At 46.1% G+C, this 20901-nt stretch overlaps 11 protein-coding genes across 11 annotated transcripts; 8 read left to right on the top strand and 3 right to left on the bottom strand.

The window, feature by feature from the left end:
• Window positions 1-316: 316 nt before the first annotated feature.
• V1508DRAFT_416645 (dynein light chain type 1-domain-containing protein) lies at window positions 317-1418 on the top strand. Its single transcript, XM_066940231.1, has 8 exons — window positions 317-387; window positions 449-517; window positions 593-615; window positions 696-729; window positions 783-817; window positions 871-897; window positions 953-1022; window positions 1077-1418. The coding sequence occupies exons 2-8, from the start codon at window positions 460-462 to the stop codon at window positions 1139-1141; spliced, it is 312 nt and encodes a 103-aa protein (XP_066796140.1). The 5' UTR covers window positions 317-387; window positions 449-459; the 3' UTR covers window positions 1142-1418.
• V1508DRAFT_370038 (DNA-directed RNA polymerase II subunit RPB2) lies at window positions 1419-5740 on the top strand. Its single transcript, XM_066937456.1, has 4 exons — window positions 1419-1711; window positions 1771-5240; window positions 5293-5376; window positions 5432-5740. Exons 1-4 carry the CDS (start codon window positions 1699-1701, stop codon window positions 5534-5536), a joined length of 3672 nt encoding a protein of 1223 aa, XP_066796139.1. The 5' UTR covers window positions 1419-1698; the 3' UTR covers window positions 5537-5740.
• A 9-nt stretch (window positions 5741-5749) lies between these two features.
• Window positions 5750-7334, top strand: V1508DRAFT_112541 (3-hydroxyacyl-CoA dehydrogenase). The gene is made up of 3 exons (XM_066935877.1): window positions 5750-6118; window positions 6178-6277; window positions 6339-7334. The coding sequence occupies exons 1-3, from the start codon at window positions 5981-5983 to the stop codon at window positions 7049-7051; spliced, it is 951 nt and encodes a 316-aa protein (XP_066796138.1). The 5' UTR covers window positions 5750-5980; the 3' UTR covers window positions 7052-7334.
• A 283-nt stretch (window positions 7335-7617) lies between these two features.
• V1508DRAFT_353887 (mitochondrial 54S ribosomal protein mL53) lies at window positions 7618-8028 on the top strand (the record flags this gene model as incomplete). Its single annotated transcript, XM_066936894.1, has 3 exons — window positions 7618-7672; window positions 7745-7864; window positions 7916-8028. 3 exons carry the CDS (start codon window positions 7618-7620, stop codon window positions 8026-8028), a joined length of 288 nt encoding a protein of 95 aa, XP_066796137.1.
• Window positions 8029-8928: 900 nt separating this feature from the next.
• On the top strand, window positions 8929-11734 carry V1508DRAFT_455562 (uncharacterized protein). The gene is made up of 6 exons (XM_066942621.1): window positions 8929-9879; window positions 9960-10077; window positions 10135-10293; window positions 10348-10523; window positions 10578-10803; window positions 10853-11734. Exons 1-6 carry the CDS (start codon window positions 9095-9097, stop codon window positions 11579-11581), a joined length of 2193 nt encoding a protein of 730 aa, XP_066796136.1. The 5' UTR covers window positions 8929-9094; the 3' UTR covers window positions 11582-11734.
• V1508DRAFT_370024 (inosine triphosphate pyrophosphatase-like protein) lies at window positions 11735-13022 on the top strand. The gene is made up of 6 exons (XM_066937455.1): window positions 11735-12042; window positions 12099-12238; window positions 12296-12369; window positions 12417-12448; window positions 12501-12690; window positions 12743-13022. Exons 1-6 carry the CDS (start codon window positions 12015-12017, stop codon window positions 12831-12833), a joined length of 555 nt encoding a protein of 184 aa, XP_066796135.1. The 5' UTR covers window positions 11735-12014; the 3' UTR covers window positions 12834-13022.
• Window positions 12877-13856, bottom strand: V1508DRAFT_416625 (AAA domain-containing protein). Its single transcript, XM_066940230.1, has 4 exons — window positions 13717-13856; window positions 13511-13657; window positions 13310-13455; window positions 12877-13264 (listed from the first exon to the last, which is right to left on the bottom strand). Exons 1-4 carry the CDS (start codon window positions 13753-13755, stop codon window positions 13063-13065), a joined length of 534 nt encoding a protein of 177 aa, XP_066796134.1. The 5' UTR covers window positions 13756-13856; the 3' UTR covers window positions 12877-13062.
• A 37-nt stretch (window positions 13857-13893) lies between these two features.
• On the top strand, window positions 13894-14988 carry V1508DRAFT_416620 (ureidoglycolate hydrolase). The gene is made up of 4 exons (XM_066940229.1): window positions 13894-14392; window positions 14439-14510; window positions 14561-14595; window positions 14654-14988. Exons 1-4 carry the CDS (start codon window positions 13987-13989, stop codon window positions 14783-14785), a joined length of 645 nt encoding a protein of 214 aa, XP_066796133.1. The 5' UTR covers window positions 13894-13986; the 3' UTR covers window positions 14786-14988.
• Window positions 14989-16397: 1409 nt separating this feature from the next.
• V1508DRAFT_354051 (uncharacterized protein) lies at window positions 16398-16781 on the bottom strand (the record flags this gene model as incomplete). Its single annotated transcript, XM_066936898.1, has 1 exon — window positions 16398-16781. A coding segment is annotated over one exon (384 nt), but the record flags the coding sequence as incomplete, so codon positions are not given.
• Window positions 16782-18010: 1229 nt separating this feature from the next.
• On the top strand, window positions 18011-19779 carry V1508DRAFT_416610 (uncharacterized protein). The gene is made up of 5 exons (XM_066940228.1): window positions 18011-18297; window positions 18348-18452; window positions 18605-18705; window positions 18759-19329; window positions 19378-19779. The coding sequence occupies exons 1-5, from the start codon at window positions 18231-18233 to the stop codon at window positions 19578-19580; spliced, it is 1047 nt and encodes a 348-aa protein (XP_066796131.1). The 5' UTR covers window positions 18011-18230; the 3' UTR covers window positions 19581-19779.
• V1508DRAFT_354071 (uncharacterized protein) lies at window positions 19766-20708 on the bottom strand (the record flags this gene model as incomplete). Its single annotated transcript, XM_066936899.1, has 2 exons — window positions 19766-20330; window positions 20386-20708. The coding sequence occupies 2 exons, from the start codon at window positions 20706-20708 to the stop codon at window positions 19766-19768; spliced, it is 888 nt and encodes a 295-aa protein (XP_066796130.1).
• Between the last annotated feature and the right edge of the window lie 193 nt (window positions 20709-20901).

The raw sequence follows: 20901 nt of genomic DNA, 5'->3' as shown, positions 1-20901 counted from the left end.
ATTTGTGCTATCTATGTCTTCCCGTTTGTGATGGTGGGGTCAGATTGCCGGTACAAATTGCAATCGGTGCTATGATATACTACAGCTACACTTCCCTCCATAACTGACCACACTATCTACACTCTAACCCGATTATATATAGCCTCGAATTATATATGCGCACTTCTCGCCGAGAAATATAATGTAGCACACAGGCAATCGCTGACGTCTCTAAATCTCCGCGTAAAGTTGTGACTGACGAGCAATTCGGTGATCAAGCCGGGTAATACAGCTTTCATGTAAACTAGCTGTACAATAGTTACGGATCAGATCCACAATCTTTCCATCTATAGTGCAGATTAAAGTGGATCTAGATAAGACAGGAGACGGACTAAATCTTCCGTTTGGGTGTGCACTTGTCGCTTAATTAATTCCGCATCGGGTATCAATACTGAGTGTGAGTAAACAGACGCGTCCAAAATGCCAGATACCGCGAAGGAAAAATCGGCTGCTAGTGGAGGTCAGTGGGATGGTAAAGGTACGGTTGGTTTGCATGATATTTTTTGGTACTTGAAGCGGAAACAGTGAAAGCTAACAGTTCCTGCTCATATAGCTGTGATTAAGTCGGCCGATATGGTATGTGTCTGAGAACTTCTTCCCCTCTGAACTGAGGTCAGAGGAGTGAATAAGGACCAATCTGACGACTGATCTTGTAGTCTGAGGAGATGCAAGCTGTTGTCATTGATCTTGGTATGTTGAGCTGCTGCTTCTCAAGTTGTGAACGGGATTAACAGAGGTGGTAGCCGTTCAAGCGATGGAAAGATACAACATAGAAAAGGTAAGCATCTGTATTTGAAACAGCGTAAGTTCGATGCTAAGATTATAATGCAGGACATTGCGGCACATATAAAGAAGGAAGTATGTTGTTTGAAGCTGCATTGTAATGTTAATGCGGACACTCATATGATCTTAGCTTGATCAGCGCTTCGGACAGACATGGCACTGCATTGTCGGGCGGAATTTTGGAAGCTACGTCACGCATGGTATGCTTTCTATGTTATATTTTCTGTGAATTGCGGCTTAGATCGTAAAATTAGAAACTCGACATTTTATTTACTTTTATCTCGGCCAAATTGCGATATTATTATTCAAGACCGCCTGATTCGCAGTATCAGAAATCAAATTTTATTGCAGTGAATTGTGAAGAATATAATTGTCGGTGAAGATACCTAACTTTGCACGTATCTCAGGAATCTTGACGCGGTCCTTGCTTTTACCACCAGAATCATCTTTAGGATTTGATAGAGGGAGAAGCGCATTTCTATACATCTGGTACACGTGAACACTTGCCATAGTGACTAATTTCAGTAATCCTATGATAATTTACATAAATTCTTAAACAGAAGAAATATAATTAAACGGTGACAAAAATTAAGACAAAAGTACAAAATTATAAGGTGCAATCTGTCGCTCCAGAAGTTTTGCGGGTAAGGTTTTCTTAACCCACCCAACTGACTGGTACATTTCAGCACCAACGTTGTGATGCCACAAGCATCCTCTGAATTTGTAAGTCTCCTGCTCGCAACCTACTGATTCGCACATCCAGCCATTTCCCTCTCCTCACCGGACGCGATCCATTCGATTGGATTGCTAGGTTTTATTTGAAGTGGATAACGTCTTTTAATCATAAATTCAAATCAGAATATCCGTGTTTAGTGCATGATGGCTGAAGGTGGCAATCCAAAGAATAACATGGGTTCGGATGGTTCTTCTAACAAGTTTGAAATATAGAGAACTACGACGATCCATACGGTTACGATGAGGCGTCCGAGATCACGGCCGAGGACTGCTGGGCCGTGATCTCATCATTTTTTAACGAGAAAGGCTTAGTGTCGCAGCAACTGGAATCATTCGATGAGTTCATTCAAACCACTATTCAGCAGCTTGTCAGTGAAGAGCCGACACTCACTCTCGATCAACCGGCCCAGCATAATGGTCCCGATGGCGATATCAACAGACGATATGAGATTCAGTTTGGCAAGATCTATCTTTCGAGACCAACGATGACAGAAGCAGACGGAAGTACGCATCCCATGTTCCCCCAGGAAGCGCGTCTGCGAAATTTGACCTACTCTTCGCCTCTGTATGTCGAAATGACCAAGCGCTCACTTTATTCAAGAGATATCGATTTGGCGCCGGGACAGGAGGTTGTTTGGGAGGCTGAGAGTGAAGAGACTGAAGAACCTGAATCCAAGGTGTTCATTGGCAAAGTACCAATCATGTTGCGATCTCAGTTCTGTATGCTCAGATGGCTGAAGGAACACGAATTCTACGACGTCAATGAATGCCCTTACGATCAGGGTGGATACTTTATTATCAATGGTTCGGAAAAGGTTCTTATCGCACAAGAGCGAAGTGCGGCGAATATCGTTCAGGTATTCAAGAAGGCCGCGCCTTCACCTGTCAGCTATCTTGCCGAGATTCGATCAGCGTTGGAGAAAGGTTCACGATTGATCAGTAGTATGCAAATCAAGTTGTACTCCAAGGGTGATAAAAATGTCGGTTCAACAATCAAGGCCACGCTGCCATACATCCGAAATGATATTCCGATTGTTATTGTGTTCCGTGCACTTGGCGTTGTTCCGGACGGTGACATTCTGGAACATATCTGCTACGATCAAACTGATTGGCAAATGCTTGAGATGCTGAAACCATGTATTGAAGAAGCGTTCGTTATTCAGGATCGTGAGGTTGCATTGGATTTCATTGGTCGTCGTGGTACTGCCATGGGAATCAATAAAGAGAAGCGATTACGATATGCTCGAGATATTATGCAGCGAGAATTATTGCCACATATCACTCAGAGTGAGGGCTATGAGACAAGAAAGGCCTTCTTTTTGGGTTACATGGTTCACAAGATGCTTCAGTGTGCTTTGGAACGACGAGAAGTTGATGATCGAGACCATTTTGGGAAGAAGCGTCTCGACTTGGCTGGTCCGCTGTTGGCCAACCTGTTCAGAATTTTGTTCAAGAAACTGACACGAGATATGTACAAGTACATGCAAAAGTGTGTCGAGACTAATCGTGATTTCAACTTGACGTTGGCTGTTAAGCCAAATACGATTACCAACGGTCTGCGCTACTCTTTAGCAACTGGTAACTGGGGTGAGCAGAAGAAGGCTATGTCTTCCCGTGCCGGTGTCTCTCAAGTGCTGAACCGCTATACATTCTCATCCACGCTTTCGCACTTGCGACGAACAAACACTCCTATTGGTCGTGATGGCAAGATTGCCAAGCCCCGACAGTTACACAACACTCATTGGGGTTTGGTCTGCCCAGCCGAGACTCCAGAAGGTCAGGCTTGTGGTCTTGTGAAGAATTTGTCATTGATGTCTTGCATTTCCGTTGGCACGTCTTCACAACCTATCATTTATTTCTTGGAGGAATGGGGTATGGAGCCGCTAGAGGACTACGTTCCGCACGCGACGCCAAATGCTACTAGAGTCTTTGTCAACGGTGTATGGATTGGAACTCACAGAGACCCTGCTGCGCTGGCCGAAACTATCCGGTCTTTGCGGCGAACAGATCACATATCGGCTGAAGTCAGTATTGTCCGTGATATCCGCGAGAAGGAATTCAAGATTTTCACAGATGCCGGCAGAGTGTATCGACCCCTTTTCGTTGTTGACACGGACAAGTCGAGTCCTCATTGTGGTGAGCTCATGTTGCGTAAGGGTCATGTCAACCGATTGCTCGAGGACTTTGAGTCTACTGAAGAGGATCGTTACGGTTGGACTTCGCTTGTTTCAGAGGGTATAGTTGAGTATGTTGATGCTGAAGAAGAAGAGACGGTTATGATTGCCATGACCCCGGAAGATCTTGAAATGTCACGGCAATTGCAGGTCGGGATGGAACACAGTGAGAGTCTAGATCCGTCACACCGGGTGAAAGCGACGCCGAGCATCAATGCACATACGTGGACCCATTGTGAAATTCATCCGAGCATGATTCTCGGTATCTGCGCCAGTATCATTCCATTCCCAGATCACAACCAATCACCTAGAAATACGTATCAATCTGCTATGGGTAAACAAGCTATGGGAGTTTATCTGACAAACTATGGTGTGCGTATGGATACTATGGCGAATATTCTGTATTACCCACAGAAGCCGCTTGCGACAACGCGGTCCATGGAGTTCATGAAATTCAGAGAATTGCCGGCGGGACAGAATGCTATCGTTGCTATTCTTTGTTACAGTGGTTATAACCAGGAAGATTCCGTTATTATGAACCAGAGTAGTATTGACCGTGGTTTGTTCCGAAGTCTGTTTTTCAGATCGTACATGGATCAGGAGAAGCGTGTTGGTATGGCCGTGGTGGAGGAATTTGAGAAACCAATTCGAGGAAATACCCTGCGCATGAAGCATGGCACGTATGACAAGTTGGATGATGACGGATTGATTGCTCCGGGTGTGCGTGTTTCGGGTGAAGATATTATCATTGGCAAAACAGCTCCTATACCTCCAGAAACAGAGGAGCTGGGTCAACGCACGCAATTTCATACCAAACGGGATGTGTCTACTCCTCTCCGAAGCACAGAAAGTGGTATTGTTGATCAGGTTCTTCTAACCACCAACGGCGAAGGTTTGCGATTTGTCAAGATCAGAATGCGCACGACGAAGGTTCCGCAGATTGGTGACAAGTTCGCGTCTCGACATGGTCAGAAGGGCACTATCGGCGTCACCTACAAGCACGAAGATATGCCGTTCACAGCGGAAGGCATCGTGCCGGATCTCATTATCAATCCGCATGCTATTCCATCCCGTATGACAGTAGCACATCTGATTGAGTGCTTGCTTAGTAAAGTCTCTTCGCTTTCAGGTCTTGAGGGTGATGCTACTCCATTTACTGATGTCACCGTGGACGCGGTTTCGAAACTTCTTAGAGAGCATGGATACCAATCGCGTGGTTTCGAAGTCATGTACAACGGCCACACAGGTAAGAAGCTGATGGCACAAGTCTTCTTGGGTCCTACATACTACCAACGCTTGCGACATATGGTGGACGACAAAATTCACGCCCGTGCACGTGGTCCAGTTCAAATCCTGACGAGACAGCCTGTCGAGGGCCGTTCGCGAGATGGCGGCTTGCGATTTGGAGAGATGGAACGTGATTGTATGATTGCGCATGGTGCAGCGGCTTTCTTGAAGGAGCGTCTCTTTGAGGCATCTGATGCGTTCCGCGTTCATGTCTGTGGAATTGTAAGTGCCAGTGTGATGGTTTTCGGAGTTGTTCCTAATGCCTTTCATATAGTGCGGCTTGATGTCTGTTATTACGAACTTGAAAGCGAATCAATTTGAATGCCGTGCTTGCAAAAATAAGACAAATATCTACCAGGTATGTCACTTATCACGGTTGGAAGTAGAAGACGTGATGCTGACTGGTTATATAGATTCACATTCCATATGCAGCGAAACTCTTGTTCCAGGAGCTTATGGCCATGAATATCGCGCCAAGAATGTATTCGGATCGTTCAGGATACTCCGTCAGGCAGTAGCTGTTGTGTGTTTTCTGATAGTGTAAATGGGTGCGTTTGAAAATGTAATATAGATATCGTGTATATACTAGTTTTGTTTATGTAAGTTTTGTTGTGAAAACATTAGCGGTGCAACAATATGGGTGGCATGAATTGTGGACTTAAAAAATTACATACGACTGTTTTGTTTAAGAAAATATAATAGCAAGTGAAGTTCCCCTTAAACAGTGCCAGGAAGGATCTGGCAAAAGAACGGTAACTAACGAAAAAATTAATTAAAAGACAAATTTACGTTCACATGGGCCGTGTTCTAAATTGCGGGGCCACATTCAGTTCCGATTCAGTCTCCGACCGCAAGTACTGGTATAAGCACCCTGGGCTTCTGAATATACGTACCTTTGTATCAAGATCGTTCCTACTCGATCTGTTTCCTCAGAAAACTTATTATAATATTGGCGCGATAGCATGAGCCCTCGGATCTTCACCTCTAGTCTCCTATCAGTACCCCGCATTCAGCGGGTGTACCGCTCTTTCAGTGTATCAGCACCTACACAGAGTACAGGAGGTGTCAAGCAGCTAGGAGTCATAGGAGCTGGGCAAATGGTATCTAGATACAGCTGCATTTTTCATAGCTTAAATTCGATACTAATATGGGATCACAGGGTCTTGGGATTTCGTTCGTTGCCGCGTTGGTCTCCAAGGTACCAGTTGTGCTAGTCGACTCTTCAGAAGCTTCTATAAATAAGAGTCTAGGATTCTTAGGTATTTATAATATAGATTTTTGGGGAATTTCAGCGATGGCTTGTAATAACTCGATAGTTAGACAAATTGCTGCAGAAAGACGTTGCGAAGGGCAAGTACAGCCAAGAAGATGCCAACCAAGTAATCAAGCGGATAGAGTCGACAACGAAGTTCGATTCCATATTCGCGGCTGATTTTATAATTGAAGCCGTACCGGAAATAACACCACTCAAGTGTGGAATATTCGGAAAGCTCGCTGCAGGTGCGAGAAGTGATACGATATTGAGCACGAATACCTCCTCGATCTCGATAACTAAGATAGCGGCTGCGGCGAAGGGCGCAGAAGATCGCGTTGTGAGTACGCATTTCATGAATCCGGTACCGGTCCAGAAGGGTGTGGAAATTATTTCAGGATTGCAGACGGCGGGTGAAACTGTGGATCGCGCTGTTGCGTTTGTGAAGGCTATGGGTAAAATACCCAGCGTGTCCACCGACAGTCCCGGATTCATTGCGAATCGGATATTGATCCCGTATATAAATGAAGCGATTACCTGTTTGGAGACAGGTGTGGGTAACAAGGAGGATATTGACAGTATTATGAAGAACGGATGCGCAATGCCAATGGGTCCGTTGGCGTTGGCAGACTTTATTGGGTTGGATACTTGTCTTGCCATTATGAATGTGCTGTACACGGAGACGGCAGATTCAAAGTATCGACCGGCTGTTTTGTTGCAGAAAATGGTTGACGCCGGATGGCTTGGTATGAAGTCGAAGAAAGGTTTTTACGATTATTAGGCATGGCTTACGGCGTTGGCTTCGTTGAATGATAGGAACTGGGTAGTACAGTATTTAAATCATGATCAAGTCTCCATGGCATATATTTGAGCGATTGTCCCTAGCAGTTGCTAGATTTCACTCTATTATCCATATACGTGGAGTGCTTATCTCTCTGTATACAATCCAATAGGCAAGTAATTCGCGTTTCTTTCACATCACAGATCAGCTGCTGTAGTTTGCCAACCGTCCACCATTGTCACACTTGCATCATTCGGCAAGATTAGCAGATGGAAGCTGGGCAGTGTAAGACATGGCTGCAATCTCACAGTGAGCCCCGCCGGTAGTAGTGAAGCCGGTGTTCGATAATTGGATGAAGTGAGAGGCTCTTAGAACTTGCGAATTTGCGATCTCCGTTACTTAGCAAATTTCTGTAATCCAACAGGTCAATTATTGAGGTTTCGAGTTAGTTTTCGGATAATTCTCACGTCGGCGGTGCGAGAGGAAAACTTTCACGAACTCCCACCGAAATACAGCACCCAATTTGAACTGTACTTTTATCTGTGCAACTGCAAGCCAGCGCAAACATGATAACAAAGTATTTCACATCCGCTGTAGTGCGGTTTGATCCTTTATCGCAGCGTAAGTAATCTATAAGTATTGGTTTGCTATGTAATGCAGCATAAGCGAATAGCTAATAAAGATACTCTGCAGGCAAGACCGCACGTATTTTCCTTGCCCGGATTCCGCCGACAACGCGAAATTTGATAAAAATACGAACAGAATTCTTGGGCAAAAGTTCAACTCACAAGCCGCTTATATCAGTTACGTTCAGTATGCTAACGAATGTTGTTGCGTGAACCTCAATGGCTAATGGCTTTACAGGGGATGGGAAGACTATCGACTTAGACCCCAGCAAGGAATCGATAGGAGACGTTATCGAGCAATTAGATCGGCACTCACGAGCGTTACATCTACAGGAGCAGATGAATTCATAAGGGAGTGGAAGGTTGGGTTGTATCATACGAATTCAGTCCCATATTGCATTGTATCATATTCACTAACGTAATTTTGCCAAAATTTAAAAAGTGTTGCGCAGGTAATTCACTGTTTAATAAAGGAATATTTCTGGATTTTGACTTCTCGGAAGTTCACCTATGCGTGATGGAGGCACTAGAGGCAACGAATATTAATCGCTGGCTTAGTCTGCAGAACAGTTTGAGTGCGCTCTGGCTCATTGTTATGTAGCTAGGCAGCTGTGAACACAAGTGTTCTGCTTATATGAGGTCTGATCGAGTATCACCAATATTTATTTCTGTGACTTCTTGCATGCGGTACCATATATCAATGCTTTGATTTACTCTGTTCTGTGTCTGCCTGACATGAGCTAGCAATTATCTTTGCTTCTTGTTGGTGAATAGCACTTAGGACTTGCTCACATTGGCAACATCGGCCAATATTTTATCCGATACTTTACCTTACACCAAATCTTCTCGTCAGGAGACAGCATAGGTTTGTCGTTGAGGAAAGAGCCAAGATCTGTGCTATCGACTCATTGCTTTTGTTTTTTTGAGGCATTTGTCGTTCTACTGTCTGGTTACATGCTACAGATTGTATATCTGCCTTTGTTACTCGGTGAATACCAGCGTGAGCCGTAGTCGTCATTGGTGAGGAGTATTTGATGTCAATATCCTGCATTAAGTGACATGTGAGTCAAATCAATACCACTCATCGATAGGTTCGAATTATACGAACTGGGACCCAAGAATTAATTAAATGCCTCGCTTATGTAAATTTGTGTTTTTACGATGCTCTTTCCGTAGCCTCCTACAGATGGTGGTGCAATGGTGGACTGTGTATAGTATGGGAGCGCCAAGTCAACGTGCTGAAATTTTGGTGTAGTGCCACGCTCCTTAGTGACGAGCACCGACAACGCCGACAGGATCATAGAGTAGCTTCAGTCAATACTTCAAACAGCTGTCTCATGTGCAATATATGGTACTTACAGGTGTCTTATTAGTGCGACGAATATATTTACGCGTTTTCTCCAAGGGTGACTTCTGAATGTCGGCTAAACGGTCAAACAAGTCTACGTGGACCGAGCCGCCGCCTTCAGTTCCTATCCCCGGATACGGCGGGTTTGCTCTTGGAGTGCCCCCACCTGCGAAACTCAAGCAGAAAGAAAAAAAAGGAGGATCCGGAGTTGCTTCACGAGTAACGACAGGTCCAGTTACGCCGGATCAACGAGGGAGTCCAGACACGGGGACAGACGATGGCGCGTTTTCAAATCCTGTCGCGAAGAGCAAGGCAAACAAACAGAGCGTATCTCAATCAGCAACTCCAGTAAATGGATCAACGCCTGCTAGTAATGGGAGCACGCGTCGCACTCGAAGTTTGAGCAAGCCACAATATGCGGTTGACCCATTGCCGTCGCGCGATGAATCGGGAGAGGAAACGGAGGCTGTCGACCTTGATGAGGATGAAATCATGTCCGATTCTCCGCCCCCACCAAAGATATTAATATCCAAAGTTAAGGGATCTGCAGGAGCATATAGTGCCGTGAAGTCAGCCGAATTGGATCCATCCAAAGAAACAAAAATAAAGTTGAAATTTCAGAAGACATTCGATGATTACTTTGTGAAGAGCAGTGTCATACGTCCGACGGCAAAGGAAGGCTCACCGAAGCCCCCAGCCTCAGTCATACCACCAACCAAGAGGATTGTTCTTAAGGCATTATCCCGGGACCAGAATACCGAGAATGAGCTCAATCCAAGAGGATCGGCGTTGAGTACGCCGCCTCCAGAGTCAGATGCTTCTAGAGTGAGGCGCGCAAAACGAGTGAAGGTCTCGTAAGTATCATTGTCTGCTTCATGACTTCAGATCAGTGATTCTCGTCATGGGATAAGCCTCTAATTACCATACATTTTAGGCCGATTAAAAGCCGCGCTGCGCGTGAAAATGTCTTCGGATTTGGACCACCTCCCGATCTGTCAGGTTTAGCGAGATCCACAGCGGCATCCTCTTCTGACCAAGATGATCCTACTCGAGTAAGATGCGGTATATGTTGTCGCCTGGATCTAGACTAATATATGCGATCGCTGTAGTATAATGATGATTTTTGCTCGGCATGTGGCGGAGTTGGCAGGTTTTTATGTTGCGAAGGCTGTCCAAGGTCATTTCATTTCACTTGCACGGATCCCCCGTACGATGAGGACAATTTGCCGGAAGGCTCCTGGTTTTGCAAGAGCTGCTATGCTATGAGAGTATATACACCATTATGACGTGCAGGGTCATCTTTCGTCTGCTAACTATCACAGCACCCTCCACCAATACGGCCCCGAGGACTATTTTCAGAGTTAATGGAGCACATGGATAAACGGAATCCTTCTTGTTTCTCTTTGCCTAAGGAGCTTCGAGAACGGTACGAAGGGGTGACAACTACCGATTTTGGAGAATACCAGGATGTTCACGACTTAAAACCCCGGCGAATCAAGTAAGCAGGATCAATGCGGAACCTGAATTGGTCAAGGGTACTAATCTCTTCTAGTCGGAGTGGTTTCTTAGAGGAGGCCGATCCGTATAGATTGGCGGACAAGAATGGCAAGTCCATACTTTGTTACAAGTGTGGTCAATCGGCAATGAATGATCGCAAGATTATCAGTTGCGATTACTGTCCCCTTCATTGGCACCTGGATTGTCTTGACCCGCCGATGAGTACTATACCGACGTCAGCACGAAAATGGATGTGTCCAAATCATGTGGGTCGGGAATTGGTGAGTTGAGAAAAGTATTTTGAGAAGTTCTTCGTTGACATCTGTCCAGATTCACCGAAGACGCAAGAGAAATTCCAAGGTCATTAATGTTAGTCTGCGCAGGGGATTTGTCAACAATGGGGATATTGAAGTGGGCAACGATTCCTCGGACGAGGAACAAATTGGCCCGGAGAATGAGAACTTTGTGAAGCCTCAACTGTTGCATTTCCTGGATGGATGGGAAGAGAATCCTTTCGAGCGATCAGCCTACGATCGGAGGATGCCAACGTGGGACTTTGATACCGAAGGCATCGTTTACAAGCTGCCAGAGCGAGGAATAGTTCTGGACTTCATCGATAAGGTTAATTCACTCCAGCCATTTAATCGGAGACGAGAGTATCCTCTGCCATTGAACGAGTTGGATCGTCTCGTGGAACGTCCGTACATGGAGCGCGAATTTGTGCGTAACGCTGCGTATTTGAACCAGTCACATATGCGAGAAACTATAACACGACAGAATATATCAAATTTGATTGATGCAGCTATCAAAATCAGCGTGGACGCGAAAGTGAACGACGATGAGATGGAAGATGTGGACATGAAAGTGACATCGCCTTTGTCGCCATCGTCAGAGCTAACAAAGACTAGCTCTGGTCAAGTGGATAGCTCGAATTCGTCAATATCTACAGTAGAACCACCGACGTCACCGCCGGAGGAAGGTAGAGACTCTCTAATAGCCCTACAAAAATTGATAAGGATCAAGGGTAAGGACGCGTTGATGAAGTTTCTTAGCGAGTGAATATTTGCATTTGTGGTCTATGTAATTTATTTTGCATTACTTTGTTTATGGTTATAGGCGGTTGAGCTTGTATTTTTATTATCATGTCTCGTATGTTTTGTGTTAAAAGTAAGGAAGACGGTGGACAAAATATATATTACCTACTAGTTAGAGTGATTTCAGCAGCCGAAATAGTTCGGGAGCTGAAAGTGTCCCAAAGTTATCTTAGTTAATGGCGAAATCACGAGTAATTTTGTGTGCGATTCTAGCAAAATTGGTACGGGGATTTACTACTGATAAGGCAGTATCTACATTGAGTCAGGCTTCCTCGACTGGCCGGATAAGCACCAGCCAGCGGCTGTTTCTTAAATTGCATATTGAATTGGTTAGCGTGATTTAAATCTTCCAATTCAATTCAAAATAATTCATTATTGAAGTAGAATACTCAGTCGTTATGTCGAAAATCATCACTTTTGTTACTGGTAAGAGTTGCAAGAGTTGTCGCTTGGTTGGATTTTAAGACTAATAATTTCAACAGGAAACACAAACAAGCTGAAGGAGGTTCAGGCAATCATTGCAGATAGCGTTGAGCTTACCAACAAGAGTCTTGATTTGGAAGAGGTCCAGGGAACTATCTTCGAGGTTGCGGAGGCCAAGTGCAAGGAGGCTGCCAGCATCGTAAGTTCTTGTGGGACATAGATAGTTAGAGTATGTCCTGAAGTCATAAATATTTAGATTCAAGGACCGGTTCTAGTAGAGGATACCGCTCTTGGATTTACCGCTTATGGCGGTCTTCCTGGGCCATATATGTGAGCTTACTGTTGTTTCACATGAATGCTTCTAATTGGAATTATAGCAAATGGTTCATGGCGAAGATAGGTCATGAAGGTAAGTTTGCTGTATATTATACTGTGTCCTTCCGGTACTCACGCACTGTCAGGTTTGAATAATATGCTAGCTGCTTATGATGACAAGTCCGCCCAGGCAATCTGCACTTTTGCTTTTAGCGAAGGCCCTGGAAAGGACGTCAAAATTTTCCAGGGAGTCCAGGATGGTATCATCGTTCCTGCACGCGGACCAGTTGGTTTCGGTTGGGATCCTTGCTTCCAGCCAGATGGATTTGACCAGACGTGAGTGATGCATCGCCAAAGGGATCGAACTATTCTTGGCTAATGAGTATAGATATGCCGAGATGCCAAAGAGCTTGAAGAACACTATCAGCCATCGCTTCAAGGCATTGCAGCTGTTGAAAGACTTCTTAGTCACCCGATAGATGATTACGTTGCGCGTTACATAGAAGATGTATAGTATAGTATGGTATAGATTGGTGCTTTTGACTTTGGGTCTGTTATGTTATTTAATGAAATGTAGACAAAAGTAGTATATAGTTTGTACGAGGCACGAACGAGACTAGTATTAGATACATATTGTACACAACAAAAAAATCCATTTTGGCGTAGCCGAATATATGTTCCCTCTCCGTCTTCGTACGAAAACCATTCTTAATCCGTACCCTCGTCATTGTCAATAATCCACTGCTTTGCCCAACCTTCTATCCGTTGGCAATTACTCTCAAGGTCGTCATTGTCGTTGCTGTACAGCTCTATGACTATTTCTGGGTCATACGATTCTCTCGCATCGTTTAATATAATCTCCATGATCTCTGAATCCATATTGTCGATAAATTTCTTCTGTGGGTAATTTCTAAACTCAATCAGCATCCAGCCGAGACGCAGTCGTCCCACATACCGGTCCTTTAATCTATCAAAGAGACGAGTTGTGCTTGCACGAAGCACAACAACTAAATCAATCAAGCTTTCCGGAAAAATGTCGCAAACGTGCCAATCAATTATACGACCGCCTTCCTCCAGATCAGGCGTGATCAGATCAACAAGCTGAACAGCCGGTCAGCCGAACTTATCGCATTTTCTCCAAAATATTCATAAATACCTTATCTTCGTCAACCATAGTACTTTGTCGCTCTTCGTCAAATCCGTCTTCTAATGAATAGTCTTTGATATATTTATTGATAGAGACATAAGCCATCTTCGGCATTAACTCCACAAGACGCTCGCTGTGTGCTGACTTTCCGGTTCCCTTGCATCGCGATTAGATACTCAACATTTCAAGCGTGTCTATACTGAAAAAATACTTACGGGAGTTCCGGTGATTATAATATTAGGTAATTTTCTCATTATGTTAAAAACACTGCATCACTACATTGTATTTCGACGAACATCATCCGCGTCAAAAACAGCTGAGTGCGGGTTAGGGATATCACACATTCAATTGAATATAACAACGATTCGGTCATCGCCGACGAGATTTTGGAGATTCAGGGCGGATTTAAAAGAGTAAGTCTGCCGCTGTGGATAACCAGTTGATAATACGGTAGATGCAGCTAATAGACATATACCCCAATTATAATGCCTCTTGCGACTTTCGAGCTTCCGTCGAGCCTGGGGCCTGTTGAGGCGACGCCGTTGACACCTAAAGCCTTTACACAATTCGGAGGAGTTATATCATCGATTCACCAGCTACAAACAATGAAATCGAGCCCAGCGAATTACGGCACTGCGACGAAAATCTCAAAGGTATCACCTATTATCAATAATTTTCAAAATGCTCCAAGTCAGAAACCATGTACAGCGAACTTCAATTTGTTCCGGAGTACGTACCCGATCAACTTGATTCAGAGGAAGGGAGTGCGCGAGGGTGTTTATTTGTCCGGCGTTCTCGAGCGACATCCGTTTTCGACGCAGACATTTTTGCCAATGGGTGTTCCGGCGGATGAAGTTGCGTATCTGGTCATTGTCGCCGAAACCTCGTCTAGTGAGTACCTGACTCTATGTACATGATAACAGCTGACGGCGTACAGACGATCTACCTGATTTGACAACATTGAAGGCCTTTGTCGCGAAGGGGAACCAGGCCGTCACTTATAATCCTGGTACGTGGTGTCGTGTTCAAATTTATAGAGCTAATACTGATTTTCAACAGCCACATGGCATGCGCCTATGGTCTCGCTGAAGGAGGTAAGCGTCGAAGTCTATGATATTGAATCATCGTTGCAAGCTAACATTTTCTACTAAGGTGATCGACTTTGCCGTTCTAATCCACGAGAATGGTGTGGCAGATGAAGATTGTCAAGAAGTGTACATTAATCCGAGGGTCCCAATAACTTTCATTTCTGCCTCGTCATCTACCGTGACGGCAATGTTATGAGCTCACGGATTCGGCGTCAATAACCTGAATACAGTTTTAAATTTTTTCCTATTGCTGCTTATATGAATCTCTCTGTGAAAATCAACATCGACGATTACCATATGACGCTTATTCCATGCGTGATATCAAAATTTATTCGCCCTTGCAAATATTATCGGTTCTGCTCAGCCCGTGCTACGAAGTTTTCGCATGCGTCAGCTCCCTTAAGTTCTGTACCGCTGCTCTTCTCGCATCGGGGTTTCCAAACGTCTTCAAACTCCCTTTGAAGTTGAGGATCTGGAAACAATCTCAATGGCCAGCAATCGGCATGGCGTACTTCAGCGCCGGTCCGCACACGTGACATTTGAACAACAAGATTCGGTAGTGCAGGTCATTCGGAGCCCTTGCTAATTCCAGGTATGACCCAAACCCGTATTTGAACATTACGAACAAAATGCCGAGATCTAGTGGTTCGGGCCTGCATGTTAGCCTCAGAGCACAATGTGTTTATAGAGGATCAGGTCTGTGAGACTCACGTGTTCACGCCAGTCGACAAGGCGTCGCTGGGACCGATAGTGGACAAATCGCCATCTTGGACCACTCCTGTTCCCCAGACTCCCTCTTGCCCTCTGTCTAGAACTCGTTGCTGGAACTGGTAATGGGCCAAGTGGTTTGGTTCTCGCGGTCTTGGACCCAATCCTCGACGCGCCCTGCCGTCACCGTCTGCTGCGTTCTTTGGCAATAAGACCAAGATTGTACGAACTGCACAAGAACTTGTCAGTCCCGGCACGGCAATGGAGATCATCTACCATACGTGCCCGTCTGTATGTGCTGGCCTACCCAAACCGAAATCCTCACATGCCTCAGTTGCAGGTGCTAGACAACTCAGACGCAGCCGAATCCGTTGGCTTCTAATTACGCGTTTTCCATCGTATCTCCCTATCATCTACTGGTACCTTTTTACTTCGCTTTGGATACCATAACTCTCTGAGAGGGCAGTAGATGCGGTGAAGTGCGACCACAGTGAGAGATTCTAGGTCTGGTCCAGTGGAGTGGACGACTCGTCTGTGGGACGCGTTTTGACGCTTCAGAGCAGTTGGAAGGATTAACATTTGACTAGCGCCTTAGCATAATTACGATCGTTCAGTGTTTTGAACCTAGTGAGGTGGTTTACGATCTTTTATTTACATCTCGGGGATCTAAGTTCCCCTGGGCCGGCTCCCAGTCTCATGTACAAACCGGCAGGAAAAGTTAACAGACAAACTACGAAGGACAAACGCAACCAAGGCATCGTCAGGTCTCAGCCATTATTCCAATTTCTCGTCCACGAACACCAAAAAACCTGTTTTGCGCAGCCATAGCGATGTATCTTGCCGCCAGACTTCACTGAATGCTTACAACCGGTGGATGTGGCCAATGTCAGCCGTCCCCAGTTCAAGCACCCCACTGTCCGGCGTATACCCAGTCATAAACGTCCGTACACGCGGATCCAAAAACATGACCCGAGGAACACCTGCAGAGCCCTCCGCCTCCTCCAGTGGCCCGGGTACGCACAGGTAAAAGCGGCCTGTGATTCTTTCCTTCGCCAGTCTGCTTTGATAAAGCAGCTTCTCGGGAAGTTTTTCTGCGCGCTTCATGTGCCGAAGAAAGGCGTACTTCCCACCGCACCACAGCCAGTACTTGCTGTGAATGACGATGCTCTCCTGGAAGTACTTTTGTCGAGAGCGGTACGCGATCTTAAACGGCTTCTTGTCGTTCTTGTACCTAGCTGCTCCCGACTCAAAGCCTTAAGGAGGTCATCCATCGCAGCGTCCCGGATATCGTAAGGAGTGTCCTCGAGCCAGGGCTTTTGCAACGACGCTAGCGCCTCTTTGTTAATTGTCCTGGCTCTCAACGCCTTCTTCGATTTAGCGACCCCCTCATCCATTATGGCGCGCAGACATTCGTTATATGTCCAACGCGCCGCCCCAATCCACTTCACCAGAATCTCCTTCTCCTCTGCCGTGGGGTACAATCTTGAGAGAAGAAAAAGGCAGCCACAGTTGCTGGCTGACTTGCGTGGAAACGGTGTTGCAGAATGGTCAGGGAACTTGCTGTTGCGGAATCATTGTTATTGTTGCACGAGAAGAAGTACGTAGATGAATGAAAGTATGGCAGAACAATGTGGGGTCGGAGGCGAGATGGTAGATAGAAAAATCAGATAAGAATACAGCAGCTGCGGGGACATGCGCGTAGACGAACGCACTTCCCACTACACCGCAGCCATGCTTGCTGTGGATGACGATGCTCTCCAGTTCACGGAGGTCTGCGTATTGCCTGCCGAGGTCAATTCGCTGGTGGTCTGAGCTGACTCGCGCTTGGCAGATTTGTGTCTTCGTCGCGTTCTGCGTTTCGATCCTTCGCAAAGTCAGTTAATATCGCCTCTATGATGGCGTCCTTGTCCAATAAATCTTAATTTACCTTGGTTTGCCCAGTTGGCGAGTGTGGATGTGGACACACTGCACTTCTTTCTGATGTCAGAGGCATGAACATTCATAATGTAGTGTAGTGTGCGTAATCATAGAGTTGCAAGGATTGTGATGTCTGTGAGGTTGGCAGTCTGATTGGTTTCTGTTTATTCAAATTGAACGACATCCAGGTCAATAAGTATTTTAACCTATTGTAACGACACCGCATCTTTATATACCCTGGGCCTGCTACCATCCTCATATACATACCGGAATTGTCAAAGGCGCAAAGCCTCCAAATAGACAAGAGGCACACAAATCAGACGACCCCACAAACAAAAGCAAGAATCAGCAGCCGCAAATCCCCAGCCCGACACGCACAAGGCCTCCTCTTAACTCAAGGCCAGTGAGCCGTTCACAGTTATCATGAGCCGCATAATTGGCGGCGTCTTCGAACTCCACCCGGGCAATAAATAATATTCGGTCCTGCTTTTATCATTAGAACAGGAAGTGTAATAGGATACAAGGGCCATTGAATCGGTGACACGCTAGCACAATCAATTTAATGTATATTGTAAAAAATACTTGCCTTGCAGGGTTGAACCCAGAACATTCTACAGCGAGAACATAACTTCAACAAGAGGACCACAAAGCAGATAAATAGGATTAGTTTTTATGGAAAGACACTAAATCTTTTTAGGGGTAATAGTCCATAAATACCCCCCGAAATGTCCAAAGTACGACTAAAAAGTCTTCTCTGCACCCAACATCATGGATATTTAGAACGATGGTTCGGTGCGCCGCGGCCGAGGCGCTGGGACAATACCGCCCCAAGTGTTGCAGCTCGCTGCCGTGTTGGGTGGCCCGTCGGGCAAGTTCGGCGAGCACCCAACCTTTTGGCGCCAAACTCATCCCACCCGGGCATCACACACCACGCCAAGTCGTAATTTCACCACAAACACCATATTCGCCATTATAAGAGTCAATTGCTGGACAATTGTTATTTGGAATACACAATAATGTCATTCGCGAGACGATTGGCCTCGTATTCCTTCCGGTTCATACCCGCGCGGACCAGCTACAAATGTAAAATTGTGTCTGTTGAAATCGAAGGTCAGAGCTGACGTATTTTGAAGCTTTCCGAACCTGTGCTGCTTATAATGCCGCGTCGAATTTTGCGATGCCTGCGTTGTCGCCGACAATGACGGAGGGTGGAATTTCGGGGTGGAAAATTAAGGAAGGTAATGCAGATTGTGCTGTTACTGTATGAGGCGATAATTTGGCGGATCTTCAGCGACAATTTGGGTTCGCGATCAATTGATCCTTAGAACGTCTTTACTAGCATTGGTGGTCTGTCTGGGGTGATGCGAGCAGTGGCTGATGAGGTAAATAGGCGAGTCATTCAACGCTGGAGATATTATCCTCGAAATTGAAACCGACAAAGCTCAGATGGACGTCGAGGCCCAAGATGATGGTATCCTAGTGAAGGTCTACGTAGGTCAACAATGTGAATTAACTGACCTCTGCAGCTATTAACTTCAGTCTAGAATGAAGCTGGAGCCAAGGAGATTCCCGTCGGCGCGACGATCGCCGTCATTGCTGAGCCAGGTGACGATATCACATCATTGGAGATTCCTGAACCGGTGACGAAAAGCTCCGCCCCGGCGGCTGAGCCTGAGCCTGAGCCGGCTAAGCAAGCTCCAGCCCCACCATCGTCGACTACCAAGCCGGCACCTGCACCCGCGCGAGAGAAGAAGGTTACGACCACTGGTGGCTCGAAGGCTGACCCTGCCCAAGTTTTCTTTCCGTCGGTGCTTGGTCTGTTACATGCCAATCATATCTCGGAAGCGGACGCGATTCAAAAGATTTCTGCGTCTGGACCGAAGGGCAGGATAACTAAAGGCGATGTGTTGGCCTATTTGGGTGTAGTGTCGGATTCGAAGATTAAGGAGCTCACTGATTTGATTCATTCACGCGAGCATCTAGACCTTTCGAATATCAAGATTGCGGAGCCTAAGCCGAAGAAGGAGGAGAAGCCGAAGGAGGAGAAGCCAGTGGTCCAGAAGCCTAAGATAGTGATCAACTTTGACGAGCTCTTGACCTTCAGTCCTCCCAGACGTAAGTGACTAATTTTGAGGATTCGGATCTGTCATTGACTGGGTCTAGCGATCATGAAAACCGTTATCCGACCCGCCCAAACCATTGAGACCGTCGCCGCTGCGCCTCTACAAACTCCAATTACTGTGTCACCAGTGGCACCAGAAGCTCCGGTCGTCGAGGCAAATTCTGTGGCACCTAAGAAGAAGCTTAGCCACTTGGACGAGATATTTTACGACCTAGTTGCGGTTCCCAAGTCGAAGTCACTATAAGGCTGGTTGGTAACTATCGTAAATAACTGAAAAAAAAATAATTTGAGCATTTAAATATAATACAGGATCATGGGCTGGTGGTTTCGACATAGAGCTTGATTATCTATATAGACCAATGTAATTAATTTACAGAAAGATATATACATGCAGGATCCGTTGTAAGTCTATGTACAAAGAAATGTTGATTAGTTCTTGGGAAGTTCTTTAAACCGTCGAGGCTGTCTTTTTGCCTTGACTGCTTTCCGGTCGTGTTTCCGTTTCCTCTGGTCAATCTTGATCAAGTCATCGCCAGACAGTCCCTTTTCTGCCTCCTCTATACTTTCCTTTCCAAATAAAACGTCCCACACTCGTCCGTCACCCCAGAACCAGCCTTGTCGGTCGACAATCCAGGGAATTCGCTTTCCGTTCTCGAACAAGAACACCATGAACTGTGAGCGACTCGCGGTGCCATATAACCCGTCTCCGGTCCAGACTTTTGTCTTGCCGGGATTCTTTCCACGATCAAGTTGTGAGACGGGGAGCGTTATGACGGGCGATGCGGTCCGGGGGATGAGCGGATGTACCACGAACCTTACATGGGCGGCAGTTGAACTGCGGGCGGGGAGATAGCTCATTCGCCGGATGAGACGTGTCGGCATCATGATGAATGCATAGGCTGCCACAGCGGGGATAGTGAAGATCGCGAAGGAGATCAGGGAGCGGATGCCGAGCCAGAATAAATTGTGCACCGGTGGGAGGTCGTCGTAGTTGCTATCACCACATCATTAGCTACAATTGGCAGAGAAAATGGAGGCGATTTACGCACTTGATGTAAATGTCGTAACTTTCGCGCAGTGCCCAGTCTACGAAAATCAATCCGTAAACAGCAAACACGAATGCCAGCGAATATAGCACGATGAAATATAGCCGGTGCGGTTCAGCCTGGTACAACAGCACCTCCGGCTCCTTCGACGTCTCAAGCAGTGTCATCAGTTCCCGAAACGATAAGTTCGGTCCAACTCGCGGGGTCCGGATGAGATGCAGAGGCAGAGAAGGGAAGGATTCTTTTGAGAGTGGCCATTTCGGGACGACACGGTCGGAAAGGGAGTCATGGCCTTCTTCGACGATTTCATCGCGGTCAGGGGTCATGCGCAGGCGTTGTTCGCGTGGGAGGTTTTGCAGCTCGGCGAATTTCTGGTCGATGTCCTCATAGTGGACTCCGTCCTCGTTTACTGTACCCCTCGCAGGTGAATGTTCTGCTTCTTTAGTTCGGTTGACCGGAACCTGCGAGCCGCTACTCGCCCACCGCACGAGTGAAAGCCGGTATAAATTCGTATTCATT

The sequence above is a fragment of the Lipomyces doorenjongii genome (assembly GCF_038497915.1).
Source record: "Lipomyces doorenjongii strain NRRL Y-27504 unplaced genomic scaffold V1508scaffold_21, whole genome shotgun sequence".
NCBI classification, from domain to species: Eukaryota; Fungi; Ascomycota; class Lipomycetes; order Lipomycetales; family Lipomycetaceae; genus Lipomyces; species Lipomyces doorenjongii.
This window is presented reverse-complemented; position numbering and strand designations above follow the sequence as displayed.

Bases quoted from the DNA above. Each gene is read 5' to 3' on its own strand.
- V1508DRAFT_455562 (XM_066942621.1), top strand. From the start codon at position 9,095: ATGTCGGCTAAACGGTCAAACAAGTCTACGTGGACCGAGCCGCCGCCT. The intron at 10,078-10,134 runs GTAAGATGCGGT...CGATCGCTGTAG, and splicing joins ACCAAGATGATCCTACTCGA to TATAATGATGATTTTTGCTC. The intron at 10,294-10,347 runs GTATATACACCA...TAACTATCACAG, and splicing joins AGAGCTGCTATGCTATGAGA to CACCCTCCACCAATACGGCC.
- V1508DRAFT_370038 (XM_066937456.1), top strand. The intron at 5,241-5,292 runs GTAAGTGCCAGT...CCTTTCATATAG, and splicing joins GCGTTCATGTCTGTGGAATT to TGCGGCTTGATGTCTGTTAT. The intron at 5,377-5,431 runs GTATGTCACTTA...CTGGTTATATAG, and splicing joins ATAAGACAAATATCTACCAG to ATTCACATTCCATATGCAGC.
- V1508DRAFT_416610 (XM_066940228.1), top strand. From the start codon at position 18,231: ATGTCATTCGCGAGACGATTGGCCTCGTATTCCTTCCGGTTCATACCC. The intron at 18,298-18,347 runs GTAAAATTGTGT...CGTATTTTGAAG, and splicing joins CGCGCGGACCAGCTACAAAT to CTTTCCGAACCTGTGCTGCT. The intron at 18,706-18,758 runs GTAGGTCAACAA...ACTTCAGTCTAG, and splicing joins GTATCCTAGTGAAGGTCTAC to AATGAAGCTGGAGCCAAGGA.
- V1508DRAFT_416645 (XM_066940231.1), top strand. From the start codon at position 460: ATGCCAGATACCGCGAAGGAAAAATCGGCTGCTAGTGGAGGTCAGTGG. The intron at 616-695 runs GTATGTGTCTGA...CTGATCTTGTAG, and splicing joins TGATTAAGTCGGCCGATATG to TCTGAGGAGATGCAAGCTGT. The intron at 730-782 runs GTATGTTGAGCT...CAGAGGTGGTAG, and splicing joins AGCTGTTGTCATTGATCTTG to CCGTTCAAGCGATGGAAAGA.
- V1508DRAFT_416625 (XM_066940230.1), bottom strand. From the start codon at position 13,755: ATGAGAAAATTACCTAATATTATAATCACCGGAACTCCC. The intron at 13,658-13,716 runs GTAAGTATTTTT...TCGCGATGCAAG, and splicing joins TTATAATCACCGGAACTCCC to GGAACCGGAAAGTCAGCACA. The intron at 13,265-13,309 runs GTATGTGGGACG...GATTGAGTTTAG, and splicing joins TTTGATAGATTAAAGGACCG to AAATTACCCACAGAAGAAAT.
- V1508DRAFT_112541 (XM_066935877.1), top strand. From the start codon at position 5,981: ATGAGCCCTCGGATCTTCACCTCTAGTCTCCTATCAGTACCCCGCATT. The intron at 6,119-6,177 runs GTATCTAGATAC...ATGGGATCACAG, and splicing joins TCATAGGAGCTGGGCAAATG to GGTCTTGGGATTTCGTTCGT. The intron at 6,278-6,338 runs GTATTTATAATA...CTCGATAGTTAG, and splicing joins TAAGAGTCTAGGATTCTTAG to ACAAATTGCTGCAGAAAGAC.
- V1508DRAFT_370024 (XM_066937455.1), top strand. From the start codon at position 12,015: ATGTCGAAAATCATCACTTTTGTTACTG. The intron at 12,043-12,098 runs GTAAGAGTTGCA...TAATTTCAACAG, and splicing joins AATCATCACTTTTGTTACTG to GAAACACAAACAAGCTGAAG. The intron at 12,691-12,742 runs GTGAGTGATGCA...TAATGAGTATAG, and splicing joins CCAGATGGATTTGACCAGAC to ATATGCCGAGATGCCAAAGA.
- V1508DRAFT_416620 (XM_066940229.1), top strand. From the start codon at position 13,987: ATGCCTCTTGCGACTTTCGAGCTTCCGTCGAGCCTGGGGCCTGTTGAG. The intron at 14,393-14,438 runs GTGAGTACCTGA...GACGGCGTACAG, and splicing joins TGTCGCCGAAACCTCGTCTA to ACGATCTACCTGATTTGACA. The intron at 14,596-14,653 runs GTAAGCGTCGAA...TTTTCTACTAAG, and splicing joins CTATGGTCTCGCTGAAGGAG to GTGATCGACTTTGCCGTTCT.